At 41.0% G+C, this 17,591-nt stretch overlaps 1 protein-coding gene across 1 annotated transcript in view; it reads left to right on the forward strand.

Annotated features, from left to right (window-relative positions):
* Positions 1-7,081, forward strand: part of TEX33 (testis expressed 33) — a 69,675-nt gene extending 62,594 nt beyond the window's left edge. Inside the window, exons 5-6 of the mRNA XM_044679123.1 lie at positions 6,077-6,199; positions 6,941-7,081. Coding sequence (XP_044535058.1) covers positions 6,077-6,199; positions 6,941-7,023 — 206 coding nt within the window. The 3' untranslated portion in view covers positions 7,024-7,081. The remainder of the gene's footprint in view (positions 1-6,076; positions 6,200-6,940) is intronic.
* The last annotated feature ends 10,510 nt before the right edge of the window (positions 7,082-17,591 follow it).

Consider the following 17,591-nt stretch of genomic DNA (forward strand, 5'->3'; position numbering starts at 1 on the left):
TTTGTCCTCTTCTGTGGTCTGGATTTTCTCTGTGTAAAAGTTGTCGAGTATTACAGAGTTCTTCTTGATAATCTTTCTCTTCTGGGTTTCCCGATTTTGGCTTGCCATTGTTGTTAGCCCAGCACCTTCTCAGCTTTATCCTCACACTCAGGGTCTGTCTGCGCTCTCTTGGCTCCCGAGGCCTGAGGTCTCTTTGTTCTCGGGGTCGAGCCTCCTGGTTGTCCCTGTTCTGCCCCTCTGCCCGAGGCTCCTTCAACAGTCTCAGGGCGCTGCTTCCACAGCTGCGCTCCTATCTCAACAGGGTCCCCACTCGAGGTCCAAGCCTGCGCTCGAGATCCTTGTCCGCCCCTAGGGCACTGCCTTCACCCGTGCAGACGCTCAGGAAAGTCTGTGCGCATTCTTTAGCCTCTTGGGGTCCTAAGTCTTGCTGCTCTCAGGAACAAGCCCTGGAGCTGCCAGTGACTTAATGGGTGCCCCAAACCTGCTCTAACTCTTGTGCGCGCTGGCCTCTGAGTTGTACGTGGTGTGGGGGTGGGGGAGGGGCTTCTTCCTCTTGCGTTTTAGTGAGAGCTGTTTCATCCCTTTATAGCGTGGAAATGCCCTTATTCTACGTGCCTTCAATGCTGCGCCCTGTTGTGGGGTCCCTTCGTTCGTCTGGATTCATTTTTATGTCTCCTTGAGAAGTCCTATATGCTTCGGTTAGGAGAGATCAAGCTGCTGCTCCTTACTCTGCTGCCATCTTAACCAGAAACCTCTATCAATTCTTTTTTTCTGGAGGTAGATGGCATTTTTCATCAAGTCCTCTGAGATTATCTTGGATCATTATGTTACTGAGAATAATGGTACTGTTGTGTTGCTGTTACTGTGTTCAGTGTTCTGGTTCTGCTTGCTTCACTCTGCATCAATTCATACAAGCCTTCCCATGTTTTTTTCTGAAAGTATCCTGCACATCATTTCTTATAGCACAATAGTGTTCCATCACAACCCTATACCACAACTTGTTCATCCATTCCCAAACTGTTTGGTATATCCCCAATTTCCAATGCTTTGACACCACAAAAAGAGGTGATATTTTTGTATAAATGAGATCTTCCCCCCCCCCCCGTTTTTTTTTAATAACATAATTGCGTGCTTTATTGAGATACACAGTAAAGCAGTATATAATACAATAGTAAGGCATATATTTGGTCAAATTTGAATTTCCCCCTGTTTTTTTTAATAATTTCTTTGGGATAGAGACTTAGTAATGGTATTGCTGGATCAAAGGGTATGCACAACTTTATAGCCCTTTAGACATAGTTCCAAATTGCTCTACAGAACAGTTGAGTCAGTTTGCAACTCCACCAATAGTGCATCACTGTCCCAATTTTCTCATTTTCCTTTTCTGTCATTATTAGTCAATGTAATAGGTATGAGGCAGTGACTCAGAGTTGCTTTAATTTGCTTTTCTCTAATCAATAACATTTTTTCACATTACTATAGACAGTTTTTGATTCCTTCTTCTTAAAACTGCCTATTCATATCTTCTATCAGTCAGGAAATGGTTCTCTATATATTTGACAAATGAGGCCTTTATCAGAGATATTGCCTTTAAAAATTTCTCCCAGCTTTCTGTTTTCCTTCTAATCTTAGTTGCATTAGTTTTGTTTGTGCAAAAGCTTTTAAAATTTAATATAATCAAAATTATCATTTTATATCTTATAATGCTCTCTAGCTCTTACTTGGGTCCTGAATTCTTCCTTATTCATATATTTGACAGGTAAACGATTCCATTCTCCCATAATTTGCTTTATGTCTATAAATATTTCGACATAATATCCTTCATGTCTAAATCATGTGCTCATTTTGACCTTTTCTTGGTATATGATATGAGATGTTGGCATACATCTAGTGTCTGCCATATTGTTTTCCAGTTTCCCCAGTGGATGCCATTCTTCCCCCTCTGGTAAGTACACCCATGGTGATTCAACATATGTCAATGTCTTGCTCATTTGGGTCAGTGTGATGTTATCCATCTGCTCTATAGCCATGGATTTATTAGTTATCTTCTCTTTTGAACAATTTTTCAAATATAGAAACAACCTTAGAGGCCAATCAAGTCTGGCCCCCTCACTTTACATATAAGAAAACTGAGGCCCAGAGAGTTGAACTGACTTATTCAGGATCATACAGCTAAAAAGTATGTGAGGCAAAAATTGAACACAAGTCTTCATGGGAGTTTAACATTCTACACCATTCCAACACAAGTCAGAAACCCTCACATTAAATAGAGCATTCAGGTACTGGATGTATATGATCTATGCACTCTCAGTATTGTCAAATTGACCATATGAAGTCTCAAGTGAACTCTACATTTCATGGGAACATCCAGGCTACGTAGGTCAACTGCAGAGACATCCTTATGGTTTCCTGCCTTAATATTTATCACTTCCTTCTTTCTCCTGTGACATCTCTTAAGTACTAAAAGGCTTCTTCTCTAAGGCTGAAGGAACACTCATCCCCCCCCCCTAAAAGTCCTATGGTTTCCATATTCAGACCCATGTAGCTAACTCTCCCCAAAGAGTCACTGGTTCCTGAAGAAAGCATTTACACCAGCTCATTGACTGGAAAACTTAGTGTTTTCTCTGAAGACCAAGATAGGAGGAGGTGTCAATATGGATAAAATCTGATTACAAGATTGGATAGACAACAATCTAGCATCATATCCTCATTAGTGGTAGATACGTCATGCCATAATCAGCTTAAAGTTCAGCCTGAATTACTGTTTAGGGAAGATTAATGTGAGCAGTTAGATGGTACCATAGTGCACAGAAGTGCTAGACTTGGAGTCAGGAAGACTCATCTCCCTGAATTAAAATTTGGTTTCAGAAACTTAATGGATGTGTGATCCTGGGCAATTCCCTGAGCCCCATTGGCCTCAGTTTTCCCCTCTGTAAAATGAGCTGGAGAAAGAAATTGCATACTACTCCAGTACTCCTGCCAAGAAAACCCCAAATGAGATCACAAAGAATCAACTGAATGGCAATGTGGGGAAAGATGTCCAGTGCTATAAGGCTTCTGTATGCAAAATGCTGGTGCATCTCACTGACTTAGCATACATAATGTAGCTTCCATTTTATCCTCTTCTCCATATACTTTAACCAGTAGTTGATATTCACCCAAATGGGTCATGGCGTCCTATAAAATTCATCTCCATATCCTCATGGTGAAGCAAGTAAAATATTGGATTTGGGCTCAAGAAAACCTCAGACATTCACTAGCTATGTGACTATGGGCAGACCTTGAATCTCAGGGTTAGAGTTTCTCAAAAACTGTAAAATTATCAATGGGGCATGATCTACATTGGGAGAAAGTATTCCCAAATTGTGGAATCTGGACATCCCACAGCATTTTGGCTTCTCACAATCAACAGTTCCTCCAAAAAAAAAACAGGCCCCCATCCTGCTCCTTTGCATTTTGCCCATAATTAAATAGTCATGGAAAACAGAACAGATTTCATACAATGTACAGGAATTCCAAAAGAATGAATCATACAATAATGAAAGCATGAGAATGTCACTTTCATCATAAACAATAGCAAAACTTCAATGATACTTTGATACACTATAGGAAAATGGGAATTATTAATTACCTCTCTGGCCTATAAGAGTTCCAGAAGCAAACTATTGCTTTACAGACCAGAAAAGGAAGAAAATTCATTTTTAATGACAAGGTAGCCTCAGTAATTTAAATGGTCTTAATAAAAGAAATCTCACAATAAATAAAAATAAATCCTAGACATATCCCACAAGACTGGCTTCAATGTCAGCCATACCACTATCTTTTTATGGTTTCTCATATATCAAAACCACCCTTCCAAACATCCATCCTAAAAATCTATCATATCATGTGAAGTGACACAAGAATTTAAGAAAAAAGTATATACATTTGTATTTTTCTCACAGAAATATATAAATATATTCTAAATATGTAATATGATAGATGGATATATGGACAGATGGACGGATAGATGGATGGGTGATAGATAGATAGATAGATAGATAGATAGATAGATAGATAGATGATGGAGAGATGGACAGATGAATAGATGGGATAGGTGGATGGATAGATGGATGATGGATAGATAGATGATGGGTGGATGGACAGAGATTAGTAAAAGCAAGGCAGTAGATGAATAGATGGATAGAAGGATGGATAGATGGATAGCTGATGGATGGATGGATAGAAAGATAGAGGATAGAGAGATAGATTAGTAAAAACAAGGAAGTAAAATATGTTCTTAGTATTCATTCCTGAATATCTTGTGCCTTCCATTCCTTGTCCCATATCCATCCCACGCACAGCAGGAGAAGGGCACAGTTCACTTAAAGTCACAGTGGGATGTTAGTTGCATCTACAAACAATCTCATCTTAGTCCCTTCCAGCAGTTAGCAAGCATTGTCCTTTTGGAGAGCCTGCATCTCAAGTCATTGCTACCATCTCTTCCTATCAGCCTGGCTCATGCAGACTGCATCTGGACCCTCAACATGATTGGGAAACGGCAGCTATTTCATTCCCATCCCCCTCTGTCACCAGGCTTTATCTGGGCCCACTTGCCATCACAAAAGCCTTTCTCACCACTTTTCCCATGTTCTTTGAAAACTGAATTCTTAGGAAGAATAGCCATCCAATCAAAGTATGCTTTTTATGCACTGTAGACCCAGGCACAGAATTCTGGGGGATAGAAGTCATCAAGAATTCCATCCTCTCCTAGTGAGTGATGCCAACTCATAGCAGTCCCTTTTTCCTCCAGGCAGAGATGAAAACTGGGACTCAAAAAAGCAAAATTTCTGAAAGATGTACAGCCAGCAGGTGGAAAGACCAGGAACAGAAACTTGGTCATCTGGCTCCCATCAACTTGATAAGGACATGATCAACCTAGAAGATTCATTTCAATTTTGTTTCAACCAAAAATAAGAGCCAATTATTTACAAAGCACTGCATTTAATGGAGAAGCTACACTTCCAAGGATCATACTTTCTTCTCTGATATGTCTCAGAAGATAGGCTAAACCAGATTGAGAGTAACCAGCAAACTTCAAACCATTTGATGTGTTATGGAAGATGTCTACTCAAGCCTATGAAGACATCCTCTGGCAGAACGAACAGATGAGAAAAATGTGTTCCAAAGCCATGACAGTGATAGAAGTAAGCACTATGGAGTGCTTAGAGCTTGGTCAGATATCAAAAAAGCCAATCATCCACTGCATTCCAGGCCATTGCCAGTTGTCCTGACTTTTGTCTTGCCACTGGAATTGGATGCCTCTGGAAGAGAGAGTGAGGCTGATGATTTTATGCAACTCTGCCTCACTTAAATCCAAATTGCTTGCAAGTGAAGACATCATCCATGATGCCATTGATCCTCTTCACAAACAAAGGATGAATGAACAACTTTCTACTACGAAGTATAAATAAGTCCTTCTGCTCTATGGGCCTCAGTTTCCTCCCCTGTAAAATGAGGGGGGTGAACTTGATCTTGAAGTCTTTTATCTCCAAGTCCTAGGATCCTATGAATCATTTTGACCTAAGGTATCAAAGGAGAGGAGTTGGGGAAATCAAAGGGTAAATCCAGATGAAGTGATTTTGGGGGGTGGTGGATATGAGGATGGAGTCATTACCTTGAGCTGGGGTGGGGTGGGATCAAGGAAGGCTTCCTGGAGAAAGTGGCACCTATAAGGGATCTTGAAGGAAAAGAAGACTCTTTTGGCAGATGGAATGCCCAAGAGGTGAGGGTGAGGAGTGGGACAGTCTACATCCAGTATAGGACTGGCTCATGTGGTTGCCTGGAGATTGGATGTTCCAAAGGTCTTTCAGTTAAGCTCTTAGGGGCAGAGCTGGTACTGGGACCATGATCTCATATAGGCCAGAGTCCCTTTTTCCTAGGCCACTTTCTCTGAATTTAGGATGAATTTAGCACCTTGGTGCTAGGTCCCTCTCTGATGGCTCTGGCATCCGCTGATGTCCAACCTTCCCTTCCCTCCTTCCTCTTCTCCCCATTGACCATATGCTCTTATTCTGGCGACTCCCAACCTTCCCAGGGGTTTTGACAGGGCCCCCCATGGAGGTAAAGAGCTTAATGAAGGACTCCTACACTGCGGATGTAATTGAGAGAGCTGTGAGGGATCCCAAACACTGGCATGGAAGGAGGACAGATGATCTTGGTAAGTCCGAGAAAATGAAAGAATGGGGGAAGACATTTGCTTTTTTTTTTTTCTTTATTGGAGGTGGGGAGGACACAAGAGTTAAGGGATTGTTTCCTTCTAAAAGTAAAAGTAAAAGTAAAAGAAAAATGTGGAGCACAGCAAGGATTTGTGGATAGAGGTACTCATTGACATTGCTTCTAATGAGGAGTATAACAAATGAATTAAAAGCATGGTGATCTAATGGAAAGACTACTAGATTTTGAGTTTGATGATTGGTTCTGAGCCCCTGGTCTGCTACATGCTACTGCATGAATCTTATTCAAGCAGCCTAAATCTGTTTCCTAGTCTGCAAAATATGAGGATTGGCTCAAGAGTTTCTTCTAGCTCTAAATCTATGATCCCTGTTATAAAAACTATGTGACCTTGGGGAAGACTTTTGACCTGAGTCTCAGCCTTAGTTCCTAATCTATAAGATGAAGGTGATAGACTTGGAACCTTTCACACCTATTTCTTGCAAATAGATGATGCCCTATCCACAGCTGTAAATTCTATGATTTTCTGTGCCCTCTTGGGTACAAGATCTTTGGAACTAATGCCCAAGAGGAAGTCCATGGCCCAGAATTCTGGAACACTCCAAGAGAAGCTCATAGAGCAACTTAGTCCTATAGACTCAATGGGCAGGTTGAGGAATTGGCCATTCTAGTCCAAGACATCATTTCCAACAGCTATAAATGGAGTTCCCATTTTTTTCCTCCTCAGGGCGGTGGCATCAGAAGAATGCCCTGAACCTCAATCTGCAGAAAGCTTTGGATCAAAAAATTGGAGAAAGGCACAAAACTTGAAGTAGAAGTACTAAGAAAAGGGGATGCTCTCCCTCCTAGAAGGAGTTAATTAAAAAAAGTCAAGAATAAGCCTGACTGTTGTTTGCTTTTGTTTACCTGCTCTCCCTCTTTCTTTCTCTTAATCCTGAAGTCCATGAAAGGAACCCTGAGAGTCAAGCAAGATCTTCCTCCATCCATACCTCATCCCCCTATTCATCTCAATAGAGACAGGGAGTGTAGAGCTTGGAGGGAGGGAAGGTTAGGAACCTGAACCCTTCAATTTTAACTCTTTTGAGCCCATCATGTATGAGGATGCATAATACCAGAGGGTGTAATGGAAAGACGGGGCTGAAAAGGGTAGCTATAATTTTGAAGAGATTCACCTAGGGTATGGGCCTATAATTGGACAATCCTAATTTTAGCACTTGCATGCCCCAGACCCAACCCTTTCCCATGAGAATTTAGAGAAATCAAAAGGATCCCCTTACTAAGAAAAGAATAGGGACCCTTGCCACCTGGATCATAAGAGGAAATGGGCCTCTAAACTACGTCAAAAATTGGAAAGGCATGCAAAGTAATCACTCTAGAGATGACTTGCCAGAATCTCACAACTAAGTATCTGAGATCAGATTTGAATCCAGGACCTCTCATCTCTAGGCCTGGCTCTCAATCCACTGAGCCACCTAGTTACCACCACCTGCTCCCCTAATATATTTTTTTACTAAACACATGCCATGTGCCCAGCCCTCATATGGACTCTCTAGAAGAGCCAGAAAACTGACCTGCATCCCTGCCCTCCAAAAGCTTAGCCTAGTGCCTAGAACAGAGACACTTAAATTCTAGCATGCTGACTAATGGAGAGGAGTGCTCATGAAATAATTGGATAATCACAGGTCAAGATAGAATCAAGGGTTGGATTGAGTGGAATAAGTGATGAGAATTAAGGTTGATCAGAGGTGAATATCCATGGAAAAGAACTCTGGATTTGATGTTAAAGGACATGGGTTCAAATTCCAGCCTTGCCCATTAATGTGTGTGTCCTTGAGTATGCCACAACTTCCATGGGCCTCAGGTTCCTCATCTATAAAATTAAGGGGTGCACTAGATGACCTCTCCAGTTCTAAGTTTGGGAACTATAGTCCTATCTGCATAATCTTGGATAGGTGTGTGAACCTCTTTGGGTCTTATTTTTTCCATTTTGAAGAAAAATGAGAGGATTGGACTAGATCATCAAAGGTTCCCTTAAATTCTCTGATCTGACATTGGAATGAGCTAGTCAAGTTCACCTTTTAGAGCAGTGGTTACCAAACTTTTTTGGCCTACCGCCCCCTTTCCAGAAAAAGTATTACTTATCCCCCTGGAAATTAATTTTTTAAAAATTTTAATAGCAATTAATAGGAAAGATAAATGCACCTGTGGCCATCACTGCTCTCCTGGATCGCTGCAGCCAGGGAGTGGTGGCACCTGCTTTGGGAATCAATGTTTTAGAGGGTTCTTGTTCCTTCCTGGCCCCGGGACTACCAGTTTCCCTTACTTTCTAAAACTTCCTTGTATCCTGAACCACTTTCCAAGATGCCTCAAGATACTCGGACATCTATATCTTTTAAGGCTTTTAAGCCTGCTTAGTACCTTGAGTTCAAAAGATGGCCATATCAGATCCCTAAAAACCTTCCCTTCTCTTGCTGCTGTCACTGAACTCTCCAGTCCTTGCTTCATCTTTCTCTTATCTCCCCCACACACTACAATGGATAAAAGTTGCAGAGAGGCAAATGTTTCCCCCCCAATGAAAAGAGACACTCTAACAAGTGGAACTATCTTCAAATCTAAGTTGAAGTTAGAGTTAAATGTCAAATCTTATCCTTGGGTCCAAAAAGTCAACTTCACAAATAAATTATGGTCCTCATGTAAATATCTGGAACTTTTAGTAAAACATCATTGAGTTCTATTGTTGGCTTAATAGGAGTCAGTACTGTGACCTAGCAACAAAAAACAAACCAAAACTCCTGCCTTCTTAGGCTGTCTTGAGAGGTACCACGTTCTGTGTCACAAGAGATGTGAGTCTTGCATTACTCTGCCCTGCTCAGACCACATTTGAAATATTATGTTCGGTTCTTGAAACCATATTTTATTTTGTATATCATTTTTCCCAATTACATGTGAAAACAATTTTAACATTTTTTTTAAATTTTGAATTGCAAATTCTCTCCCTCCCGCCTTCCTGATATCAATTTCATATGTTGGCACCACATTTTGGAAAGATATTGATAAGCTAGAGAGTGTCTAGAGAAGAATGACCAGGATGGGGAGGGGGCTGGATGAGGACTTTCTGAGGGAAATAAGGAGATTGAGAATAGAGGAGAAAAACGCTATGGAGCCATCTTCAAATATTTGAAGGGTTGCCTTTGGGAAATCATTAGGCTTGTCCTGCTTTGCCCTACAGGACAAACCTTGGAGTAAGAGGCTTTCTGTAAGTAATGGGTTCTTTTTGAAAAAATTTAATTAATTGATTTCTAATATTTTTCCATGGTTACATGAGTCATGTTCTTCCCCCCCCCCCCAATAGCCAACGAGCAATTCCACTGGGTTTTACATATGCATTGATCAAGACCTATTTCCATATGATTAATATTTGCAATAGAGTGAACATTTAAAGCCAAAATCCCCAATCATATACCCATCAAACCACATGATATGTTTTTTTTCTGCGTTTCTAATCCCACAGTTCTTTCTCTGGATATGGATAGCATTCTTTCTCATAAGTCCCTCAGAATTGTCCTGGATTATTGCATTGCTGCTAGTAGAGAAGTTCATTTAAGTAATGGATTCTTAACAGTTGAGACTATCCCAAAGTGGAAATCTACTGCTTTAGAAGATAAAGATGCTTTTTCTTCGAACAAAGGCACGGGTCCACTTGCTTTGTTATAGCAAGGATTCTGGACAGAGTGGAATAGAAGAACTCGGAGGTTCTGTCCAACTCTTAAGATTCTACTTAGAGTCTCAGAATAGTAGATGCATAGCCAGGAATGTTTTTTTTTAAACCAGCCAGATAATTGAATGCTGGTCTTAGAGTCAGGAAGGCATGAGTTCAAATCCGTCCTCAAATGTTGGGCAAGTTTTAGACCCCTCTTCTGTAAAATGGGAATAATTAAAGAATCTATCTCATAGGGTTGTTGTGAGGATCAAATGAGATTTGTAAAGCACTTTATGAAGTTTGAAGAACAATATAAATTATTTTTTTATTCTTGCCAGTAGAAGTTTATTAAAGGAAATTGGAAACACAGAATATGAGTAGCCATAGGGACACATCTTTCAAAAAGCATCCCTCCTCCAGGGTTTGAAGGGAATCCTTTATACCTGTTTATTTCTCTTTTTTTTCCAACATGTTTATTTTTTTAATTCCAAATTTACAAAACATCATAAAATAAGCATTTCCATATACAAAAAAAGAAGATTGTACATAAGTGAAACCACGAATCTCATATATTTAGCATACTTTTCTTCATATCTATATAATAAGTCCCACGTGAAACTTTCAAAGCTTTCCTGTCTGTGTTTCCTTCTGGATATCCCATTCTCTTTATTTAGCTATAGAATTTATCCAAAAGGGTACCAGCCCTTCCCCACCCTCCTACATCACAGAATATCTTCCACTGACATGTTCAAACAAGTTAACCAAGTTTGCATTAGCATTAACCTAGTAGCTGTGCTGACTTGCATTTCAGTCTTGATGACTTGAACCAGAATCAGAACTCTGTTTTATCAGCCTAGAAGCAACAGCAGAAGTAGATCTCACATTCACTAGTTATGTGACCCAAGTCACTTACTCTCAGACTCAGTTTCCTTTGAGTCTGTAAAATGGAGATAATAATTACCTCCATGGTATAGGTTTATTGTAAGGATCAAACGAGATAATACATGTAAGGAGCTTTATAAAACTTAGTCTTCCTCCTCCTTATGAAATAGGGAGGGCTTAATCGAAATAAGATAAGAGGAAATCATTCTTGATTTAAATGAAATGTAAGTGGGTTTCTAAGATAGAGTAACTCTTTTTTTTCCAGATTTAAATATTTTATTTTTTTAGAAAAATTTTCCATGGTTACATGATTCCCGTTTTTACTTTTCCTCTCACCCCCCCCTTCAACTTCCCCCCTATATCCAATGCACATTTCCACTGGTTTTAACATGTGTGATCAGTCAAGACTTATTTACATGTTATTGATAGTTGCATTGGTGTGGTCGTTTAGTGTCTACATCCCCAATTGTGTCTGCATCAACCCATGTGTTCAAGCGGTTATTTTTCTTCTGTGTTTCCTCTCCTGCAGATCTTCCTCTGAACGTGGGTAGCTTTCTTTACATAAATCCCTCAGAACTGTCCTGGGTGATTGCATTGCTGCTAGTACAGGAGTCCATTACATTCTATTTTACCACAGTGTATCAGTCTCTGTGTACAATGTTCTTCTGGCTCTGCTCCTTTCGCTCTTCATCAGTTCCTGGAGGTCTTTCCAGTTCACATGGAATTCCTCTAAGATGGAATAACTCTTGTTATGATGGGAAGATATAGAGCCCCCCTCTCTAATCTCCCCTCCCCCCATAAAAAAACACAACCAAAGGAACTTCTGAGTGGAAATAGTTTTCACTATATTGGTCAAAGTATATCAACTCCCCAGTTTAAGAAACAGAGCCAACGTTGCCATTGATCCTCAAGATACCAGCAATCCCTGATTAAGGTGGGATAGGCTCTAAGGTTGAAAGAACGTTAGAAACTGTCTCGTCCAATCCTCACATTTTACAGATAAAGAAACTGAGACTCTGGGAAGGGGATGTGACTTCTCCAGAGTCACACATCTATTATGCAGTAAGCCAGCATGCAAACCAGTTCTCTGATGCTAAATACAATGGAAGAGAGTCAAATCTTGCAAAATTAGTCTTTCTGTCAGGTGTCTTGCCCTCTCCTTTCTCCTCTTTTATAAAACCCAGTACCAGAGAGACGGGAGGCATAGTGGAAAGAGTACAGGACATGGTCTCAGGAGACCTTAGTGGCTGTGTGAGCATGGACAAGTCACCTTTGCTTCTCTGAACCTTAGTTTCCCCACCTGGAAAGGGGGATTCATTATCATCCTGGCATTAGGACCTACCTAACTGGCTTGAGGAGAAAAGTGTAACCAGGAAATAGAGCTGTATGCCTCTGGACTATACTTAGTCACTAACTCCCATCTTATCTTCTAATCCCTTAATAACCTTTCTTGAGTTTTTAGCAACCTAATAGGATGTAAAGCCTTAATGGCCCTCCTCCACGTAATTCAGAGAATCCAGCCAGACACTTGACTGCATCCAGGATAATACACCATCCTGCCATCCCAAGCATACAAATCCAGTCTTTGAAATTCAAGCCCCAACAACAAAGTCAGGGGAATTCTGTTCTTGAGAAAGGAGAACTAGAAGGATTTGTTGGAGACTTCTCAAAGCAGCCTGGCTGCCTTCCAAATCTGCATGTTATCTAATAGATGATGTAGGAGCCACTCCTTTTCTGGCACACTGCTCCCCAGCCTTGACTTTGGAGTCCCACCATCCCATCTCAGAATATGGACGCTGAGGCTGGTGCCTTCCCTTTTATTTGTCAAATCAAAAGGCTGGCTTTAGGATCTTTCTCCTAGGATAAACCTAGCTTTCTCTGAGTCTTTCTGTAGGATGTTGTATGGAAAAGGCATTCGCTAATATCCCCACCCCTTCCAGATATTTCATTCTTTATTTCTCCCAATAATTCTGTACTTATTTATCTGTAAATGTGTTATGTCCCACCCCCACACCCCCAAAATAAACTAGACTTCCTGAAGGCAGGGACTATTCCAGCTAATTTTTTCTTTTTTTTTTTTTTTTGTCTCAAATTCCCAGCACAGGAGCAGAGCATGTGGTTGGAAAACCTACCCAGATCAAGAAGCCTTATTCTGCAAAACGCACTTACTCTCTCATTACTCCAGCCTAAGAATAAAATTGCAAAGCACTTAGTAACCTGCATGAGCAGGGGAAGTTTCCTCACCAGGATGGAATCATAGAGCTGGATTTTTAGAAATCCCCAATCTTGGCACACTAATAGTAATTTTTGGCATTTATATAAACTTTAAGATTTACAAAAGACTTGATACTTTAGCCCCCTAGATTTAACTAAGAGTCCTACAATTTTGTCGTGATCATTATCCTCATTCTACAAACAAAGAAACTGAGGCTGAGAGAGGTAAAATGTCTCTGAGTCACTATCACACAACTACCAGTTAAGGAGGTCTGAAGTTGTTGCTGCTGCTGCTGCTGCTGCTGTTGTTTTTAAACCCTTACCTTCCACCTTAGAATCAATACTGTATTTTCGTTCTAAGGCAGAAGAGTGGTAAGGGGTAGGCAATGGGAGTTAAGTGACTTGCCCAGGGTCACACAGCTAGGAAGTATCTGAGGTCAAATTTGAACCCAAGACCTCCCATCTCTGGGCCTGGCTCTCCATCCACTGAGCCACCCAGTTGCCCCCTGTGAAGTGGATTTTGGACTCAAAGTTTTCCTGAATCCAAGTCAATCAGATACCTAGCCTCCCAGGTTTAGGCTTAAGCCATAAAGGAGAAAGTGAGGCTCAAATCTTGCTTGTGATTTCATAGCCAGTGTCAAAGGTAGGATTAAAACTCAAGACTTTCCTAACCCCATGGCTATCTTCAGTCCTTAGGCACTAGGCAAACACAGGTTCTCTCATATACAGTGGTGCGTGACCTGCATTTGGAGACTGAGAGTTTAGGCTTGCAGGTTCTCTCCAGCTTCAAACCTGATCATCTTTCCCTTGGGACAGGTAGGAGCAGAGCTGGAAATCCCGTGGCTTGGGGCAAGATGGATCATTTTTTTTCTTCTAATTAAGACTGTGGCTAACAGTGAGATGGGAAGAACCCCGGGATTGCAGCCAGAAGGACTTGGTTAAAGCCTCAGCCCTCTTACTTTATTTATAGGTTATTCCCCTGGTTGGGGGCCAGTGTTTGGTCCCCTTTGTCTCAGCTCTCAATTTCTAATCCTATCAACAGATGAACCCTGGAAGGAAGAATGTTTGTAAGATGACCCCTGTGGGAGACTCAGGGCTGGCTTTCATTCTAGGGTCCTCCCTTCCTTGTCTCTGTCCCAAGTCCTGCTCCCAAGAGCCTATAGGTCCAGCCTGGGAGGTCAGTCCGTAGACCTTAGAGACCAGAGGTTGGCCTACTGCCTGCTTTTGTGCACCTCTCAAGCTATCAATGGTTTTTATCTTTTTGGTTTTTTAGCCCTTACCTTCTAGCTTAGGCTCGGTACCAAATATCAGTTCCAGGGCAGAAAAGTGATAAAGGGTAGGCAATCTGGTTAAGTGACTTGTCCAGGATCACACGGCTAGGAAGTGTCAGGCCAAATTTGAACCCAAGACCTCCCAACTCCAGGTCTGGTGCTCTATCCACTGAGCCTTCTAGCTGACCCAAGTTTTTCTCTTTTGAAATAAAGTTACAGAGTTTCAGAGTCAGTAGAGCAGCTGAATTCTGAAGTATATGTGCTCACTCAAGTTATAGTTGAGAACCCTGGCGAAGAGATGAAATGACTTGGCCAAGAACACACAGGTAGTAAGAGTCAGAAACAGGCTATTTTGTCCCTGGAAATAGAATCATTATTTACCGATTCCAGATGAAGAAGTGAAACATGGAGCCCATTCAGCCAAAAAGGGAGCAATAATGGTTACAATAGCTTGAAAAGCACTTACTAAGATCCTACTATATACCAAATGGCAGTCAGTCCATAAGGATTTATTACATGACTACTATTTCCCACAAACAGCGCCAAGTGCTGAGGATTCAAAGAAAGGAGGTCCCTGATCTCAGTGAGCTCACATTCTAATGGGAGGGATAGCATGGCCACATAGAGGTCAGTACAAAATATATAGAAAGTGAGTACAATTTAATTGGGAGGTGAAATAGGGTTTGGCACTGGGAGGTAGGCAAAGTCCTGTCCTTCGTCTCCATTTCTACATCTTTTTTAAAGTCCATTGTACAGCATTTACCTGTTCCTCTCTCAAAAGCTCTTAATCCCATCCTTCCATACTGAGCCAAGAACCAGGAACACTTGAGTTTAAATCTCACCTAATGCTTGTTCCACCATCCCAAGCAGGCTCTTGTCCCCTAATGACTGTTGCATCCCCTTTCACTCTTCTCCATTCTAAATGTTCCCATAATTTGCTTTAATTAATCCTCGAATGACATGCTTTCTGGTCCTCTTGCCATCTTGGCAAGGTTCCAATCTGTTAATATCCTTCAAACTTCAGCCCTCCAGGCAGGCTCTGCCTACATGGATGGCCTCCTGTCCTCCATCAGCATTGAATTTTATCTAAGATGCTAACATTTTTTGACCCTGTCAATCAACAATCTTTTTTTTAATTTAAATTTTTAAATGTTTCCATGTTTCTATGATCCATGTTCTCTCCATCCCCTCTTCCCTCCCTCTTCCCAGAGCCGACAAGCCATTCCATTGGGTTGTACAAATGTTATCACTTGATATCTATTTCCAACTTATTCATTTTTGCTATAGAGCGATCTTTTAAAGCCTAAACCCCAAATCACATCCCCATATATATGACAAGTGATGTCATATGTTCTTCTTTTGCATTTCTATTCCCATAGCTTTTTCTCTCAATCAGGTTAACATTCTTTCCCATAAGTCCTTTAGGAGAGTCCTGGCTTCAACCAACAATCTTTTAAATTTACAGTCCTTTAAATTTTACAAAATTTTGAATGTATAATTTAAATTTATAATCTTTTTTAAAGTTTTTAAATTAATTTTTATTTTTAATCATCCAGCATTTGTTTCCTTACCATCACCACCACCCACTAGCAAAAGAAAAAACTCTTATGACAAATATGTATTGTCAGACAAAATAAATTCCCATGTTGACTGTGTCCAAAAATGGGTATCTCATTCTGTACATTGAGTCTATTGCCTCTCCATCAGAAGGTGAGGAGCATCTTTTATCCTTGGTCCTCTGGAATTGGGTATGGTCATTGTGTTGATCAGAGTTCCTGAGTCTTTCAAAGCTGATTATCTTTACAGTATTGTGATTCTCTACCTAATCTTGTTCAGTCTACATAAAATCCAGTAAGTCTTCTCATCCTCTTTGTCATACAATAAAAATTGTGTTCTGTCACATTCATATACTTAACAATCACTAGTAAAATGCCTACTATGTGGCAGATACTGCACTGGGTGCTAGTGATATGAAGACAAAGAATCAGTCAGTAAATTGAGAAGCATTTATTATGAATGTTGTTAGGAACTGGGGATATAAAGATTAACAGGACATAGCTCTTAGCCCCCAAACTAGAGTTGGTCCTTATTAAACTGATCACAGACTGAGTACACACACACATCACTCCACTCCTGCCCACATATATCTATGGTCTCCATGTGTGGCTCACAGTGGAATTTCCCAGAAAGATCCAGGATGGGAACTGAAAGTGTACCTTTTTACTTAACTTTAAATACTGAGAATTGCAGCTGTTAGGCTCACACCTACCACAATGGGCAGTGTCTCTTGTATCAGGGTGAAGTGTTTTCCCAGGGCTAATCTCTGGCTGGAAGCCTCACACCAAACCCTCCTTGCCATGTAGCTTCCATCTCTAGAGACCCCTGGGGAAAGGAAACCTAGAAGGGGGGATAGGCTGGCCTGATCCAGCCTTCCCCCAACATCCCCTCAATGACAATTTGAGGACTGAATATAGAGTCTCCCCAGGATATCACTCCTTACTACTCTGGCTTTAAATTTAATGATCCTACAATATCTTTTACCCTGTAGGGTTGTCCCCTGGCCAGCCAGCAACAAGAGGCAGCTGCTCAGGGCCACAATGGGAAGATCCAAGAACTGTCTTAGGTTTTGCTCACTTTGACAATAGAAAGATATTTTCTTGATCCAGAACTCACTTTCCTAATCTATAATGCAGGTTTTGGACATAGATTATCTCTGAAGGTCCCTCTCAGTTCTGACATTCCCTGCTCTAAAGCCCCTCCCAGCTCTGACACTCCATGTTCTAAGGCCCCTCTCCATTCTGACATTCTGTGTTCTAAGGGCCTCCCAGCTCCAGCCTTCTTTGTCCTAAGAGCTATCCTCACTCAGCTCTGCCATTCCATGTTCTCACATTCTGTCTTCTAATGTCATTTCTCTAGCTGATGTTCAATTATATTGTACCAAACTATTTACGTTTATAAATTTTACTCATTTCCTTGGTGACCAAATATACCTTAAAGGAAGGAGAAAAGGCAATGGGAAATGCACAAAAGGGAGAGAAGGCACTGGGTTCTAAAGCCTTGTTTGAAGTAGGTTCCAATAGGGGACAAGAAGGTCTTGCCATATTATGCTCCTGATGGGGACAGAGGAAGTAGGGCAGGTTCCCCCCAGGAGTGAGTGATCCTGTTTGTGAGATGATCCAAGAGGTTGAAGTAGAAGTTACAGGTCATAAGTTATTATATATAAGGCACTTAGCAAACCCTGATCTCAAGCTGTGCACCTTCACCACCTGCTATACCGAATCCATAGACCTGGAGTCTGAATAAGATAGTGC

This window comes from Gracilinanus agilis, chromosome 5 (assembly GCF_016433145.1).
Source record: "Gracilinanus agilis isolate LMUSP501 chromosome 5, AgileGrace, whole genome shotgun sequence".
Lineage (NCBI taxonomy): Eukaryota > Metazoa > Chordata > Mammalia > Didelphimorphia > Didelphidae > Gracilinanus > Gracilinanus agilis.